Source organism: Notamacropus eugenii, chromosome 2 (genome assembly GCF_028372415.1).
Source record: "Notamacropus eugenii isolate mMacEug1 chromosome 2, mMacEug1.pri_v2, whole genome shotgun sequence".
NCBI lineage: Eukaryota > Metazoa > Chordata > Mammalia > Diprotodontia > Macropodidae > Notamacropus > Notamacropus eugenii.
In genome coordinates this window covers 218,369,946-218,387,193 of record NC_092873.1, presented here as the reverse complement: position 1 = coordinate 218,387,193, position 17,248 = coordinate 218,369,946, and the positions used below count along the sequence as shown (strand labels likewise).

At 37.7% G+C, this 17,248-nt stretch overlaps 1 protein-coding gene and 1 long non-coding RNA gene across 19 annotated transcripts in view; one reads left to right on the top strand and one right to left on the bottom strand.

The window, feature by feature from the left end:
- SLC18B1 (solute carrier family 18 member B1) overlaps positions 1-17,248 on the top strand; it is a 47,590-nt gene that overhangs the window by 26,537 nt on the left and 3,805 nt on the right. For 14 of the 17 annotated variants that reach the window (XM_072643376.1, XM_072643370.1, XM_072643366.1 and 11 more), the window contains 5 exons: positions 4,774-4,913; positions 6,450-6,551; positions 7,519-7,610; positions 8,611-8,706; positions 13,787-13,861. In XM_072643376.1, coding sequence (XP_072499477.1) covers positions 4,774-4,913; positions 6,450-6,551; positions 7,519-7,610; positions 8,611-8,706; positions 13,787-13,861 — 505 coding nt within the window. The remainder of the gene's footprint in view (positions 1-4,773; positions 4,914-6,449; positions 6,552-7,518; positions 7,611-8,610; positions 8,707-13,786; positions 13,862-17,248) is intronic. The other 3 variants (XM_072643378.1, XM_072643373.1, XM_072643379.1) reach the window with 1 other exon arrangement.
- LOC140526824 (uncharacterized) lies at positions 307-17,198 on the bottom strand. Of its 2 annotated transcripts, XR_011974549.1 has the most exons (7): positions 16,856-17,198; positions 16,564-16,731; positions 15,574-15,804; positions 14,553-14,687; positions 7,711-7,811; positions 7,138-7,237; positions 307-2,833 (listed from the first exon to the last, which is right to left on the bottom strand). It is a non-coding gene; the product is annotated as an uncharacterized lncRNA (long non-coding RNA). The 2 variants fall into 2 exon arrangements; XR_011974550.1 differs by lacking the exon at positions 7,138-7,237.

Below are 17,248 nucleotides of genomic sequence, written 5' to 3'. Positions count from 1 at the left end.
CTGACTTAAGCCTCTCCCCTCCAAGTGAGTTGCTATGTGGAATAAGAATTTCCTGTATTCTGTCTCTTCCACCCCACCCTTCTTTTTGTTTTCAGTGTAACCAACTGGGTCCCACAAGATAAGCAAGCTGTAATGGGCTTAGATCTTCGTAGCAGATCTCTTTACGTTGTCTTTCACTTCCCTCCCTCTATCCATCCCATTTCCATATATTCCTATCCCTGTAAAGGGCACTAACAGCCTTCCAAGCACCCAGATTCCCAGTCCCAGTGTCATCCTTGACTCCTCACTCATTCATCCTACATCTCCAATCACTTGTCAAGTCTTGTTTTTTATTTCCACAGTATCTCTTACATCTTGAACTCTTCTCTCTACTGACATAACTGCTGCCTTAATGCAGGCCTTTATCACCTTTCACCTGGACTATTGCTATATATTCAATCCATTCTTCACACAGCTGCCAAAGTGATTTTTCCAAAAGGGTAGGTCTGACCATGTTACTCCCCTAATAATAAACTCCAGGCATTCCTAGTGACTCTAGCATCAAATATTGTTTTATCTTTATCTCATTCTCTTTTTTTGGTTAAGTTTTATAATTTGCATAATTATTAGTACAGTAGTATATATATTTTATTTTAAATATCAAAGACACATTTAGGGGTATATGCTTATAAATTGTTTAATAACAGGCTTGCAATAATGATGCAGAAAGATCAGTAATCACTTCTTGTTGTAATGATCAGGAAAGGTTTCATGGAGTAATTTCAACTGAGACTTGAAGGATATAATGTATTGATGGGTGAAAATGGGGCAGAGAGCACAGAACAAGTGATGGAATGGTGTGAATAAAGTCAGGAAAATAAGGTGTGTGTGGTGGGGCAGGCAGTGAATTGAACTCTGGCCTGGAATGTCACTAGGAAGTGTGACTTTTTTCCTTTAGGCAGTGGGGAGATAGGGAAAAAATGTTTGAGCCGGGAGATGGTGTGAAGAAGGAGATGTTTTCTTTGAAGATTAATCTGATGCGGATGGGATGCGGACAGGAAAGCTATTGGGAGACAGGCATCTGTTGTTTGGTCGTTGATAGTTGTGTCCAACTTTTCATGACTCCATTTGGGGTTTTCTTGGCAAAGATACTAGTTTTCTGCTAGCTACAAACAGTTTAAAGTAGGTTAATGGTAGCAAGGAATAAAGAACAGGGAAACAGGAGGAGGGGCTGATGTTGACAGCAGGTTCATAAAATTTTTAAGGATCTTAGAAATCAGTTGCTGAGGGGGTAAATTGCAGGGGAGGAGTGCAACAGCCTGCTGACAGTGAAGTACCTGAGCTGCTTATCTCAGGTAACTAAGTTTCTGATAATACAAATGTCATTAGAATTCATGCTTCTCATTTATAGAATCATTAATGATGATTATACTTTTTTGTGAAGAAAATTTTATTTTCCCAAACATTACATCACCTGGTCAAGAACTGGAACAGAACAGATTGGGGGAGAGGAAGGTTGTCTTTGCTATGGTTATTTTCATCCCTGGAAACCATTAAAGGTTGATAAGATGCAGAGAAGCATCTATTGTAATCAGCTTGGATATTTATCAATAATATCTTGATTATTTAAGGGCATATTATGGTCTATGAGTTAGGGATCCCCAATCAATTCTAATTCCTTATTTCTCAATAAGAAAACAAAACCTGGGAGCAGCTAGGTGGCACAATGGACATAACACTGGCCCTGGAGTCAGAGGAAACCTGAGTTCAAATCCAACCTCAGACACTTATTAGTTATGTGACCCTGGGCAAGTCACTTTATCCCAGTTGCCTCTGAAAAGGGAAAAAAAAATGATGCTAGTGACTTTTCCAAAGTTATACTTTCCTAGAATCGAAGTTTCCTAATTCTCAACATAATATTCTTTCTCTCACTATATAGCATTGATTAATTTTGGTTTTGAAATGATAAATGTGATAATGGATGAAAACTTCTGAAAAGTTGAGGTTGACCTTGGATTTGGGAATTTATTATTATATTGGAGTAGTTTTCTGCTAACTACAAACAGCTTGAAGAAGTTCAATGGTAGCATGGAATAAAGGACAGGGAAACAGGGAAAGAGATTGTTGATGTTGACAGCAGGTTCATAAAATTTTTAAGCTGAAAGGGTCTTCGGGGAGGGAGAGAAAATTTAAGACTTATGGAAGTGATTGTAGAAAACTGAAAACAAATAATAATTTTGAAAAAAAGTTGAAAGGGTCTTAGAAATCAGTTGCTGAGGGGGAAAATTATTTATGTTATATGATACTATCATTAATTATTAGCATTATAATAATAACTGATAAAGAGGCAGGATCACATGGTGGATAGAGATTCAGCTTCAGAGTCAAGATGATCGGAGTTCAAGTCCAGAATCTTACACGTGACTGACCAAGTTTACGCTGTGCTTTACATAAATCATCTCAATTTATCCTCACACTCTCTGTGAGGTAGGTGGTGTAATGTTCCCAACCTACATCTGAGGAAACTGGAGATCGGAGGGGTTAAGTGATTTGGCCAGGGTCATCCAGATTTTAAGTCAAGTCTAAAGCAAGATTTGAACTCATGCTTCCTGATTTCAAGCCCATTGCTTTCTTCACAACACCTCTGCTTCTCAACGTCATGCTCAGTTGACCTACCATCACAGTAGATAAAATCTTCAAGGTAGCAAAGTGAGGGAACAAGAAAGATCCCAAAAGGTCACTGTGCTTGGAGAAGGCTATTTCAATAGAGTAGGAGCACCAGCCGTCTTAGTAGGCTCACCAGAGTTGGGAGAAAGGGAAGGATCTCCTAGAGATCACACGAGGGCAGTTTTACCTGCAGAAAGAAAGCAAAGAAAAATGATAACAGAGGGCAAATTAAAATGAAAAGAAGCTTCTAGGATAGAGGATACTTGTGTCTGTTTTGAAGAGGGAAATAAATTAGCCAGTGAAGAAGCAGAGACTGAAGATGTTAGAAAGAAGGGATTGAAATAGTCTTGGTTAATTTTATATACCTTTACTTCCTCGAGTGAATCTAGCAACTGCTTAGTATTATGCGTTTAATTTGTTTATTCTGTTTGTTTGCATAGTCTGATAGGTTTTAGATTTTTATTGTTATTGTTTCTGGACATCTCTTTAAGCATTAGTACATTTTTAAGATTCCTAAGGGAAAGGGTTTTTATGTCCTTATTCCAGCATACATACATACATACATACATACATACATACATACATACATACATAGAGAGAGTGTTCGTTATAGAATAGATAATCAATAAATATCACTGGCTGAATTTTAAGATTTTAGCTAAATTTTCTTCAAAAGATCAGTCAGTTCAAAATGTGCATTTGAATTTTAAAGTTAACTCAAAAAAAAAGGCAGTTTTAATTGTCTGGTTTTTGCTTCTCCAAAAATGCAGGCACCATTTTTAGCCACTTGGTGGCATCCCATCCTTTTTCAATTCTGTTCTGTTGACTGGAATATTCCAGCTTTCAAATCTAGCATGCTCTGCAGGAGTAGGGGAACCTGTAGCCTCAAGGCTACATGTGGCCCTCTCAGTCCTCAAGTGCTGCACTTTGAACTGAATCCAAACTTCACAGAACAAACACATCCCTGCACCTAGCAGAACTTCTGATTAGGAGACTCTCCCATACGCCGCCCTGCTTCTTCAGTCAATCATTATGTAACATGGTCTCTGCTCCTCTTACCATCCTGGCCACCCTTCTCTGGACTCTTTCCAGTTTTTCAATGCCATTTCTACACAATGTGGTAACCACAAGAATACTTTAGATGTGCTCTAATCCAGGAAGAGTATGGAGAGAGTGGCTCTTCTTTTGTTCTATGCATTATGTCTCTCAGTGCAATTTAAAATTGTATTTTTTAAACTGCTAAGTCATATTGTTGACTCATTGAACTTTAAGGACTCTGAGGCCTCCAGACTTTTTCACATGAAGTGTTGTCTCCATTTCTGTTTTTGTGTAGACAGTATTGTTTATTTGTTTTAAGTGTAGGCCTTAAATTTTACTAGAAATAAGTATAATAGTTTTAGATTTCTATCTAAAGGCCACATTACTTAATTTTTAGAGACGTTTTGTATCTTAACTCTGTCATCCATTTAGACAGTGCCTTCACTGTCTATCACTCCAAGCTTTAGGTCATTTGCAAGTGTGCTATCACCCAAACCACTGATGATAGATTGGTTCAACACAAGGTCAATCAAGGTTAGATACCAGGGCATGAAGCTCTTTCTCTGGATTGACATTGATTAATTAATCACTACTTATCAAGCCAAGAGGGTAATTCTCACAGCTGGTTAGGAATGTTATGTGCTCTTTAAAGGCTAGTGGGGAAAATATGGGAGATCCTTTTGAATAAGGCTTTCCAATCCTTTCCAGTTTGTAAAAAGTATTGTCCCAGCTATGTCACTAAGTGACTGTGCGACCTTAGCCAAGTTATTTTAGTTCTCTAAACCCCTGTCTTCACATGAGAAAGTTGGACTTGAAGACTATCAAATCTCATAGGTATGCATTTCATAATTCATAGGATTGGATCTTTAGATAGGGGGAAGGGAAAAATAATATAAATATATTTTATATATTAATATATGATTATATATTAACATTTATATTATTATATTAAAATATGTTTTATATAATTATATTAATATATAATTAATATAAATAATGTAAAGATGATTATACAAATACATTATTAATAAATTTTAAAAGTTAAATTTAAAATTACCAGGAGTTATTCCTATTATTTTCTTTGCTCAGTAGATTCTGCTCCTAGTCAACACTCATTCTGGAAACTGATTGCTCTACCCAAAATTGGACTTATATCATTTGTCATCATTTCGTTAAGTGGAGGCTTTGGCTTTTTGGATCCTACACTGTCTCTTTTTGTACTGAAGAAAGTAAGTGATATCAGTATAAAAATGTTCACTTTCGCATATAACCATAAGCTGCCTACTACTCCACTTTTAGGAAAGGATATACGATAAGAAGGTTTTCCATGAGCTCAGAGTTCTCCACCCTGTCTGGTTTAGTGGCATGTGTGCTGCCTCTGAAGTCAAGAAGGACCTTTGGGAATTCCCTCTATGACATTTACCACTTTTGGGACTACTAGCAAGTCATTCAACTCCTCTGGGCCTCAGTTTCTTCATTTGTAAAATATAAGGCTCAAATGAAATCATGTTTTTAAAGGGCTTTTGCAGACCTTAAAAGTGTTTTACAAAAGTTAACACTCTCACTTGGAAAGATAGTAACTATGAGAAGGACAAAGTGACCTCAGAAGCTTCCTGGGCAGCAGCGAAATCCCTAATCTTTTTTAGATGGCCTTCAGTTGAAGGTTTAGTCCAAATGCTTCATTGTTATATGTTGGATAAAGTGTCTGTGAAGTATCTATTGGAGAGAGAACATAGAAAAGGATTGTAAAGTATGAGAAGGCTTGGATGGGTTGTGATCTGCACTGATGGACATTCACGAAAGCATTAGATCCATTAAAATATTTTGAAAGAACTAATACTGACAACTGACTTAGCTTAGAGACCAAATTGACTTAATCATTAATATTTTGTTGATATTTAAATGATTAAGCACCATATTCGGGCTTTTGTATCCTATTACCATGATTTTTTCTAAAGGTCTAACTTCTTAGAGAAGTTGAATTGCTTTAAATATTGTTTCCTAATATATTTTCTTAGTGATAGACTTCAGTTTCTTCTAGGGGGAAGGAGAGGAAGAAGAGATGAAACCAGTAATATCAGCACTAAGAAAACATTTAAAACACTAAACTATTAAACAACATTTTACATTTGTATCGTGCTTTACATCTTTCAGAGGGATTCCACATACACACATCATTGAGTGCATAGTTATTCCTCCTTTATGGATCCCAGAGAGGTTACTGACCTGTCAGTTCCTGGCTAGTGAGAAGCACTCAGAGTTTAAGAAGGATGCCTTCAGACTCCTACCTAGTTTAGTACTCTTTTTGCTGTCCCAAGTTGCTTCTCTATAGCCCCCAATAAGTAGAAAGGAAAAATTGGGAGTGGGGGGGGAGAAGCTTATATAAGTTGAATTAGAAGGTATGATAAGAAAGGGTCTTAATTTTATTAGTTGATTTTTACTAAAGAATAGGAGCATGAAAAATGGTGGAGGGACAAAAAGAGGAGATGTTAGAAGAATCAGAAGTTTTTAACCTTTTTGGGGATCATAGATCCTTTTAGTAAATCCTGTGAAGTAAATAGACTCATTTTCAGAAACATGCTTTGTTTTTAAATTCTTAATTAATAAGGGAAGTTTCATTTAGAGGTTACTGAAAATAAAAATGTAACTTTTCCCATACACATTCAGAGACCTTCTAAAATTCTCCTGCAGATTCCTGATGGGTTAAGAACCCCGAATTAGATCAATGACTTAATCATGACTTCAGTGCAATATTTCTCTTGCAGTTTAATTTGTCAGCAGGATATGTGGGGCTCGTATTTCTAGGGCTGGCATTATCATATTCTATTTCTTCACCCCTCCTTGGACTGCTAAGTGATAAAATTCCAGTAAGTATTCTTTATTTCTTCTTAAACATTTACCTTTGTGTTTTCACATTCTCTGGTTGTAAAACACCAATAAACATATCCCTGGCTAAGGTTTCTTCCTTCCTTCCTTCCTTTCTTCCTTCCTTCCTTCCTGTCTGTCTCCCTCTTTCCTTTCCTCTTTCCTTCTTTTCTTTTTAATTCTTTCATTTCTAGATTTTGAAAGAATAGACCTAAACATAGAATTTTAATTTTGGGAGGCACAAAATTTGGATTTTGCTTGCAGGAGAAGGAATTGACCAAGGAAATAGCTATTGGTGGTATGTGAGATCACCGAGTGCCACTTCCGTTCCTTAACTTGGACTAAGCTGTGAAAGATTTTGAATCTCTTGTTTATTTTACCTTGTAATGTTTAGCTCCTTTTCAACGACTTATATGAGGCAAAATTTACAATTTATGGATTTTTTTAAAAAGTAATTTTATAGGAGAGATCCTTTCCTACCTCATGTCTCCCTTCTAATTTAATAAGTAGCCTTTTTTAAGGTGAGATTTGGTGAAGACATAGGCATATAAATATAACTTTCTCTAATTCTGAACCTTTTTTACTTACCTGAAAACCATAACTCAGAAGACATCTCTAAGATTGACAACTGTGTATATAGTAAGCAAACAAGTGCCTTTTCTTCATCTTCTTCCACCCTCACCATTTCCTTTGAGGGGTAATGTGATAAAAATGAGAGAATTATAAAGCATATAGTAAATACCATATAAATGTTATTATTATGGTGATGATTGTCATTGATGAATGCCACACAAGTCTGGCTCCATTCAGTTTACCATTCATTTATTTTCTCAAAATGCAAGGGGAATTGGTTTTTCTGTTCACTTGAGTCTTATAAATATATTGTCTTGCCTTTAACTTATGCTGTTCTATTAGTAAAAAGTTTTTACTTCTATGGATTTCATCTTGTCTATGCCTTTTCTTTATTAGTACCTGAGGAAATGGCTCCTGGTTTCTGGAAACATAATAACAGCAGTATGCTATATGCTTTTAGGACCTGTTCCCATTTTGCATATTGAAAGGTAAAATTTCTCTTCTCTTTTCTCATAATTATTGTGTAAGTATCATTGAGAAGCCTTTAAGTTACTGTAATTAATCTGAGATACCGTTTTTTAGTTTTACCTGCTTTGTATCAGCTTTGAGGCTGGGGCCATATGGAATGCTGACCAGCACCTGCATATGACTGACAGCACAAGGATCTGAACTTCTTCAATGATCTGTTACTAAGAATAAATGAAAGAATTGATTATGATCCATTTCATTTCTTTGTGTGCCAAAATAAAAGGGACAGTTCTGATGCTCTGATAAAAACAAAAGCTCACCCAACTTGATTAGCTTTTGCTCTCATTTGCCCTTTAAAAGAAACTTTTTTTAAAGCACTGATAATGGAAATATGACAGTGCTGCTGAACTTGAACTGGATGCCTTTTGAGGTGGCAAGAGTCACTAAAGACTCTGGGAGCTGGATTTCTTCCCAACTTAGCACAACAACCAATCCAAACTTTACCAAAAAGACTACTGCAAAAGACATTTGTTGGTATAAAATTCAGATATGTAGTAGGTATGGCAAGGATTTACCATATACTTGGCTTCCAGAGATGCCATAGGAGAAGCAAGACTGAAAGGTATGCCCAACATCAAAAGATGTTGGAAATGACCTGAAGACAGGAAGAAGGGGAGGAAATATGATAGAAAAGGCTAAATAAGGTAAATGGACTACTCTTGAAATATGGAGATCAATGGTTTCAGTGGAGTATATATGCTTATATATCTTCTTAGTACCAGTGATGGTTCCTCTGATATTTACACTCAGGCATTCCCCTTTCCTGCCAGGCACCGTGACACCAACGTGATCCCAGTGAATCTCTGATAGAGTGAAGAATGGCTTCTAGAGTCAATGACCAACAGCAGTTCTTCTCTGTGTAAAGCTAACTAACTTGTGACCTTGATCCCACTAGCACAATCTACTAAGTTTTTGTTTTCTTTGAAACACTAATTTTTTTTTCTTAATTCTTTTTGGCAGTCAGCTCTGGCTCTTAGTCCTAGTACTGGTTGTGAATGGCATCTCTGCTGGAATGAGTATAATACCAACTTTCCCAGAGGTACTCAGTTGTGCATAGTAAGTGATCATTTCAGTTGACTAGACTGTTTATGTATTTGAAGTAATAACAACTGTTGGAAACTTTTTTTAGTTTCACTGTGTGGAAAAACTGTGTAACTAGAAAAGGAGATGAGCTGCCCATGTGGAGTCATTATGGCATAACAGAATGTGCACTGACTCTGGGATCAGGACCTGGATTCAAATCCTGCCTCTGATACTACATATGTGACCTTGGTCACACGTCCTCTGTAGGCTTCAGTTTCTTTAATGATGATGATGATAGTGATAATAACAATGATGATCTTAATTAAGGCATTTTAATAGTACTCTACATATATTATCTCTGCTTTACATGTTTTCTTATTTGGTACTCACATCTCTGTGAAGTAGGTGCTGTTATACCCCCATTTTGCAGATGAGAAAACTGAGGCTGAGAGAAATTAAGTAAGGTGCCCAGAGTCACACACTTAGAAAGTGACTGAGTCAGTATTCAAGACTCCAAGTCCAGCGCTCTATCTGCTTTGCTACCTCCTTGCCTGATAGGCATCTCAAATGATCATTATGAGAAAAACTTAAAATGAGGAAGTTAAAGAAGAAGGCTTCTGAGCTACCTCTAAATCTTGAATCTTCTGTGAAATGAGAAGGGATAACAAGGGCAGCTAGGTGGCGCAGTAGATAGGATGCAGCCCTGGAGTCAGGAGTACCTGAGTTCAAATATGGGCTTTGACACTTACTAGCTTTGTTACTGTGGGCATGTCACCTGACCTTGTTTGCCGCAATTCCTCATCTATAAAAGGAACTAGAGAAGGAAATGGCAAACCACTCACTCCAGTAATCTTTGCCAAAGAAAATCCCAAGTGGGGTCACAGAGAGTCAGACCAGACTGAATCAACTCAACAACAGATGGACTGCCTAGGTATTTCCTTGCTGTCTATGAAGTGTAAGAGCACCTAGAGAAAGACCCCTAGCATACTGGACAAATGCTTTATGAAGCATTATGGAAAAATAGGAATGAGAATCACAAAGAATGAAAAGTATAGATGGGGCAGTGGCCTGCTCTGATGATAGGAACCCTCACATGGGTGGGACCCTGGATCTGTTGGATCAACAGTTCAGTTAAGGAGTATTAAGATCTGTCCTACAGTTGTGATGCTATGAGTGGAAAAGGGCATGGATGACAAAGTTTGACAAGGTAGAGTCAACAGGATGTGGCAGCTGATGAGATGGAGGGTGGGAAATATGATTGAGAGAAAAATCAAGAATGAAAGTTTTTGAACCTAGGTGACTGGGAAGATGGGACTGGGAAGACAGAATTAGGGAAGTTGTACAGATTTTAGGGAAGAAGACAGGGTGGTTTTAAGCATATTGAATTTGAGCCAAAGGAAATGCAGGTGAATGTTTCGATAGAGCATTTGGTGATAGTTTTGGAATTTTATAGAATGGAGAACTAAGTTATATAGATTTTGAAATCTCCTTTCTAGAAGTAAATGAACTCATGGGAAAAACAAGCTAAATCACTAAAGGAGAGAAAGCAGAGAGAGCAGAGCCTTTTGGGAGATGGCCATACTTAGAGAGTGGGAAATGGGATGGATGATGCACTAGCAGAGGAGACTAAGGAGGGATCACATAGAAGAAGGAGGAAGCAGTACCACTAAAGCCAGGAGGAGAGAGGAGAGATCTCTCAGAGGAAGTTCAGAGTTGCAAAGGGTAAGAAGAATGAGAACTAAGAGAAGAATAATGGATTTAGTGACTAAGTTATTATTGATAACATCTGGGAGAGCAGAAGCCAGTTTACAAGGAATTGAAAAGTAAGTGGGCAGAAGGAAGATGAGACAGTGAGTACAGAACACTCTGCTAGTTCAGGAGAGAGAGAAGATGATTTCTTAAGGGGTCAATGGACACTGGGGTATTTTGTTGTTGTTACTTTTTTGTTTTAAGGATAAGGGATACCTGAACATGTTTATAGGCAATGGGGAAGAAGCTAGTGGACAGGGAGAGTTTGAAGAAAACAAAGAGAAAAATCATCAGTGAGGCAAAGCTCCTGAGGAGAGTGGGATCAGCTGCACAAGAAGAGGTCAACCTTGGCCAGAAACACACCCATTTCTTCCTCTATGACTGGAGCTAAGCAACTTTGATGTTGCTTCTAGCTGTGTAGAGATGCTGGTGTGGAACAGGGGAAGTAAGGGCATTTGCAAAGCATTTCCTTAATTTCCTTACTGGAGATGGACAGAAGTTTTTGATGAAAGAGAAGGTGGCACTGAGGATTGAAGGGGAAGTCTGAAATAGCTGCTTCAGGAAACTTGGTGGTCATTCAGGGAAGGATAAAAGAATTGCAAACTATTAAAAACTATATGAAAGATTGTGCCAAATCACTAATAAAAAGAGAAATGAAAATAAAAGTAATACTTTTTCACCTCACATCCCTAAAGTTGGCAAGGATGAAGACAGTCGATGACAGATGCACAGGGGAAAGACAGTCATCATAGTATAATGTTGGTGGGGCTGTGAATTGGTCCAACCATTTTAGAAAGCAGCCTGGAATTATGCTTTAAAAAGTAACTAAAATGTTCACAATCTTTAGAGATTCCACCTATGGATATATATCCCCTACAAAGTCAAAGACAGAAAGGTTCATACATACCAAAATATGGATAGTAGTATTTTTGTAGTAGCAAAGAAACAGAAACAAAGAAAGTGCCTATTGATTTAGGAACTGACCAAACAAATTACATTATGTGAGTGTAATGAAATATTACTGTGCTGTAAGAGAAGATTAATATGATGAACTTAGAGAAGTACAGGAAAATTTGTTTGAATTGAAACAGTATAATAAGGAGAACCAGAAAAACTGTTTAAATGACTACAATATTACAAAAGGAAAAAAAAAACAGCAACAATCAAAGAAACCAAATGCCATATAATTCTGATCACCAGGCCTTGTCCCAAAGACTAAAAAAAATACACCTTTCTCCTTTCTTTGCAGAGGTAAGGGATTATGATTTTAGGATATTGGATATATTTTTAGCTGATACATTTTGCTGAGCTATTTTTTTCCCCTTTCATATTTTTTGTTGTAAGAGATGACCCATTGGGTAAGGATATGTTTATAATGAAGGTGGAAAAAAGCAAAATATATCACTTTTTAAAGTAATTTCATGCATCAACGAGGGCCCAAGTGAGATTAGATAGCATTATTTATAGGGTTCCCCATCAGTGGTGTTGTATGCCTTCCTGTAGCATTCAGCAACTTGAGCAAAGGGCAAGGAAAGGAGAGGGTGGGAGTGGTGGGAGGGGGTGACCTAGGATTGGCAGGGTTTGAAGGAGAGGGGAGTAAGCGAATAAAAGTCAGCAGTGTATTCTTAAACTTCTTGACTTTAGGGTCAAACGAACAAAGGGGGGCTACAACAAAGTTGTACTGGCCTGTATGGAAAGGGCCAACTGGAGGGACTAAGTTTAAAAAGAGTAGAGCAGAGGAGGAGATGAAAGGTTAGGAGACAAGGATCACAGAAAGATCAAGATCATAGAGTTATGGGTGATGTTGGGGTTTAATGTTTGACTACCTCTGTGCATAGGAGCTGGAATGGAGATACAGGTTATGAGAACTGAAGAGATTAAGAAACTGAGGCCAGACTGTTCATGGGGATAACATGAATATTTGTCCCCAAGATTGAGGCTAGGGATTGGGAATAGAGAAGATTGTTAGCCAAATATCAGATTGCTTGAGAATGACAGGAGAGTGACCCAGATGCCAGAGGATGATGACAGGTACAGAAATCTGTAGGGAGTGACGCAGACAAATAGAGGACACCACAAAGCAGAAGTTATCAAGTTATAGTGGCAGAACTAGAATGTCCTTTGCTAGAACATCATCTGTGTCTGACTCCATTTGCACAGGAGAGCACTAGGGCTCTGACCCAAAAGGCCCTTTTCTCTCTGTAGTCTTGATGATATCTGTGGTAATGGATTCAACTTTGTTCAATGAATACATCATCTCTGTGCAGCTGACTTGTAGCTGTAGATTTTTAGCCCTAGTCTTTCTTCTGAGCTGTAGTCCTACATCAATTGAGGCAGTTAGGTGGCACAGTAGATAAGGGAGGCAGGGAGAGGAGAGAATAAACATTTATATAGCACCTAATATATGCCAAGCACTGTACTAAGTGCTATACAAAGAGATCTCATTTGATCCTCATAACCTGACCGTGGGAGATTAGGTAATATTATCAACGCTATTTTACAGTTGAGGCAAGTGAGGCAGATAGGGGCTAAGTGACTTGGCCAGGGTCATAGAACATTAAGTTTGTGAAGCTAGATTTAAACTTGGATCTTCCTCCAGATTCCCATTCTAGCACTCTATGCCAGCAGCTAGGTATAGAGGACTGGGCCTTGAGGCAGGAAGATCCGAGTTCAAATTCAGCCACAGGTACTTACTAACACATCAGTTCCCTCTTGCATCTAGTGTAAAATATAAACTACTCTCTTTGGCTTTTAAAGCTTTTTGATATCTGGTCCAACTTCTTGCCTTCCTTCATCTACCCTCCTCAGCCATAATGGCCCTTCTTTGTCTTCCTTTACACTGCATCTCATCTGTCACTTCTGTACCTTTCCCCAGGTTGTTCCCCATGCCTGGAATGTCCTTCTTTCCCCTCTCCTTAATTTCCTCCAAACTTGGAGTTTCTCCCCACAGATGCTATCACTTTTCTGCTTCCCTTATAATAATTCTATATATTTAAATATTAAAAACAACTCTGAGGTTTCATCCCATACCATGCAGATTGGCAAAAATATAAGAAAAAAAGGACAGTTAGTGGTGGAGAAGCTATAGGAAAACAGGCACACAGATACACAGATACATGCAGTTGAAGCTGCAGGTCAGTCCAGCTATTCTGGACATCAGTTTGAACTAGGCAAGAAAAGTGACCAAGTGATCCCATCACTGGTAAAGCACCCCAGAGAAGTCAGACAGAAACAGAGGTCCAAAACGCTCCTAGCATCACTCCTTGAGGCAGCACACAGGAACAAAGGTTTTTGTCATTGTCTTTATCTCTCCATGTGCTATTAACACTTATGCTTAATAAATGTTTGGTTGTTCTTTCTCTAGTGAAAATGGATTTGAAGAAGAACTAAGCACATTGGGACTTGTGTCTGGGCTTTTTGGTGCAATGTGGTCACTTGGGTAAGAAATTATTTTCCTATAGAATTAGCTATACTTATACTTGTTTTTTCATGTAACATTTATTGTGCTAGCAGTATAAGATTTACATATAAGAACTGACATATCAGTTTCAATCCATTGAATCCTGAAATCCTCTCCTAAGCATCTTGGAACACTGGAAGGGGTTTGATTTTATGTAGAGGATGTGAATTTAGAACTCCTTTCTGCCTCCTTACTAACTATATGATCTTGGAAAAGTCTCTTAATGTCTCTTATTGGTAACATGCACAGTGCCTGGCATGTGGTGTGTGTGTGTGTGTGTGTGTGTTCATCCTTCATTGCCAAAAAAAGATCATGCCATCAGAGAAATAATGACATGACTTCCCCTTGACTTTGTTTTGAGTGAGGGAGGACTGTGCAGGTCACCAGCCCCACTTCTCCTCCAGAGCCATCTGAATCCAGTGACCAGATATTCATCAGGATGACTGGAGATGATCCAGGATGAGGCCATTGGGGTTAAGTGACTTGCCCAAGGTCACACAGCTAGTGAGTGTCAGGTGTCTGAGGTGAGATTTGAATTCAGGTCTTTCTGACTCCTGCACTGGTACTCTATCCACTGCACCACCTAGCTGCCCCCTGGCATGTAGGCATCTGACAAATGCATGCTTGCTCCTATTCCCCTCCTTCCCCCTCTTGACCCCAGTTTTCTCACCTCTAAAATGAGGGGCTTGAACTAGATGACCTCTGAAGTCCCTTCCCAGATCTGTGTGTATGAATGTACATCTCTGTGTCATGTAGTCACAGGATATCAAAAGCAGGGTCAGGATTAACCAGGTGAGGAAATTTCCTGTTCAGAAAGGAAATAGCACAATGGGGAAACTGAACTGAGATGATTCTAACGTAGGCCACACCAAGGTGGTCTCCTCAGCTTTTCCCACCTACAGCAGTTCTTACACTGCAGCCATTTTCTATTATTGGTATCATTACAATTTAGGCAAGCATCCCTGGAATCAAAACTCAAAACAAAATTATAATCCTGAGAGTTATTACCTCAAATAACAAAATTTCACTAACTACAAGTTAGGACTTGAATACTATTACCATCTCATGTTCCCCTAATAGTTACATTTCATTTATTCTTTATAAATTAAAAATAACCACATTCTGGGTTTTCAGACATGCAGCAAATAGCTAACAGTTGACTTCATATTAATATATTGAAGTTACATCTTTAAAACACCCTGTATATTTCCATGATTATTATGTTATATCCAAAAATTTTCAAATGATAACTCACTATTATAGTAAACTTATTATTGTTATTATCTGTTTAAAAACAAAATATACCCCAATAAATATTTGTTTTCAAGTAGAAGTTTTTATCACATTCTTTTAAAAGCTCAATTCATAATTTAATAGCGTAAAGATTAAAAAAATTATTGTTTTAACAGCATTTCTGATACAGTGGTTTTCCAAATGCCACAGTATAAGAGAATTTAGAAATCCAATAATAACATATACAATATCATGTATTTAAAATATGGAACAAGACATGTTACCAGTCACAGGATGTCGATTTTGCTGAATGCATTTCTAAATTATCTTACGTAGAAAGTCATTAATCTTATTACCTTTGATATTTCATATTAATCACATCTAAAACCTGGTATGCAATTACACTCAGTTAAAGAAATAATAGGAATAACAATGGTCAACATTTATATAGTGCTTACCATATGCTAGTCATCATGTTAAGCACTTCACAGTCTTTGGCCCTCACAGCAAGCATGGGATGTGGGTACCAATACTATTTTCCTCTACAGATCACTAAGACAAAGAGATGACTTGCTTAAGGTCGTACAGTTAATAAATTTCTGAGACTGGAGTGTAACTCAGGTTCATCTTCTCCACGCATTTCCAGCATTTTGTTGTTGTTGTCCAGCACGTTTATTTGGGAACCTGATCTGAGATGAGAGGAGTGAACAAAGTCAGAGGGAGAGGGTGTCTGAGCTGGGGTAGTCAGGAGGGGGCCAGTCCTCTAAGGTAGGTTAGGAGTCAGAGGAGAATTTCTCTTACCTGGAGTGGGAGGGTGGGGCTAAAAAGATCCCTCCCTTTTTGGTTAATTAGATTTGACTTATTTTTGCTCCCTAATTTAAACAAGCTTTCCCTTTTCATGTCAAGGAAAGGTTAACAAGAGGTGGCTATAAATACAAATTGCATGCTTCTTTTTCCTTCACTCTGGGATTATTTTCACACCAGCTGCCTTAAATCCACTAAAACAATAGCTCTATCAATCTTCTGAGAAAAAGTGATCTAAGTGTTATTTACCCCGGAAACTTTTACAAAATTAAATTGTTATTTTTCCTTAAAACAAATTCTACAGAGTGGTACTTCACAACTCATTAAGATATTTTAGCATACGTTAAGTTTCAATTGTTAAGCGTTCTATCAAAGAGAAGGGGTGAGTTCCTGGCATTACTCCCATGCAATCTTAAAATGATTAATCTACAATCTCCTTAATCTGTAAACCTCCACAATCTGCTATGATATTTTTAACAGTTCTACAAACTAGGAAAAAGTTTTCCTTTTTTTTGATTATCTGGCTTTACCTTCATAATCCAAGATGACTATAGTTGAAATGCAAGTGTCTTACAGGGTTTTTTTGTTGTTGTTGTTGTTGTTTTGTTTTTTGGGGGGGTTCTCCTTAAAATCTAATTTCCTACCTAAAGTGAGAGCCAGTCTTGCTTACTGGAACAACTGCTTCAAATGTGAAACTTCATTACTCGTTTTCAGCATTTTAAACTCTTTGAGTGCAGCTTTTTGTCAGTTTTTCTGGCTGTCTGCATTTTCCCCTTGGAAATCTTTCAAGGTGGCAGGACCTATAAACAACACTAAACACAATAAAAGACAAAGAAACAAAAACAGACAAAATGATAAGAAACATGTATTGGCTAGCCTTAATTATTTTCAGTTTCTAGTAATGAAAAGAGCCAAATTAGGACCAAAATAAACTACCAGCTGAATCTCTTGCATATTTGTCAGATGTTACATAATTCAACTGTGTTGTTTAATCATTCCTGTAACTATTAGGAGCATTCCCTGGTGTTATGCTACCAAAATCTATCTAAGAGGGAAACCCTTTGGTATTTTACTATTATGAGAATCTATAATTCTTTTCCACCTCTGGAGGAAAACCTAATCTTTAACCTAAACTTCATCCTAAACTTTCCCTTCTCCTGGGGAAAACTCTAATTATTAACTCTTCTGCTGGGGAAAAGGTAATCAACACCACATCACCCCACTTCTGGGACAAACTTAATGTATAACTGTACCCTAAACCTTACTTGAGCTTGGTAGCCAGAGAACTCTAGGGAGTTTTTCAGAAAACTGTCAGCCTAAGGGTCAGAG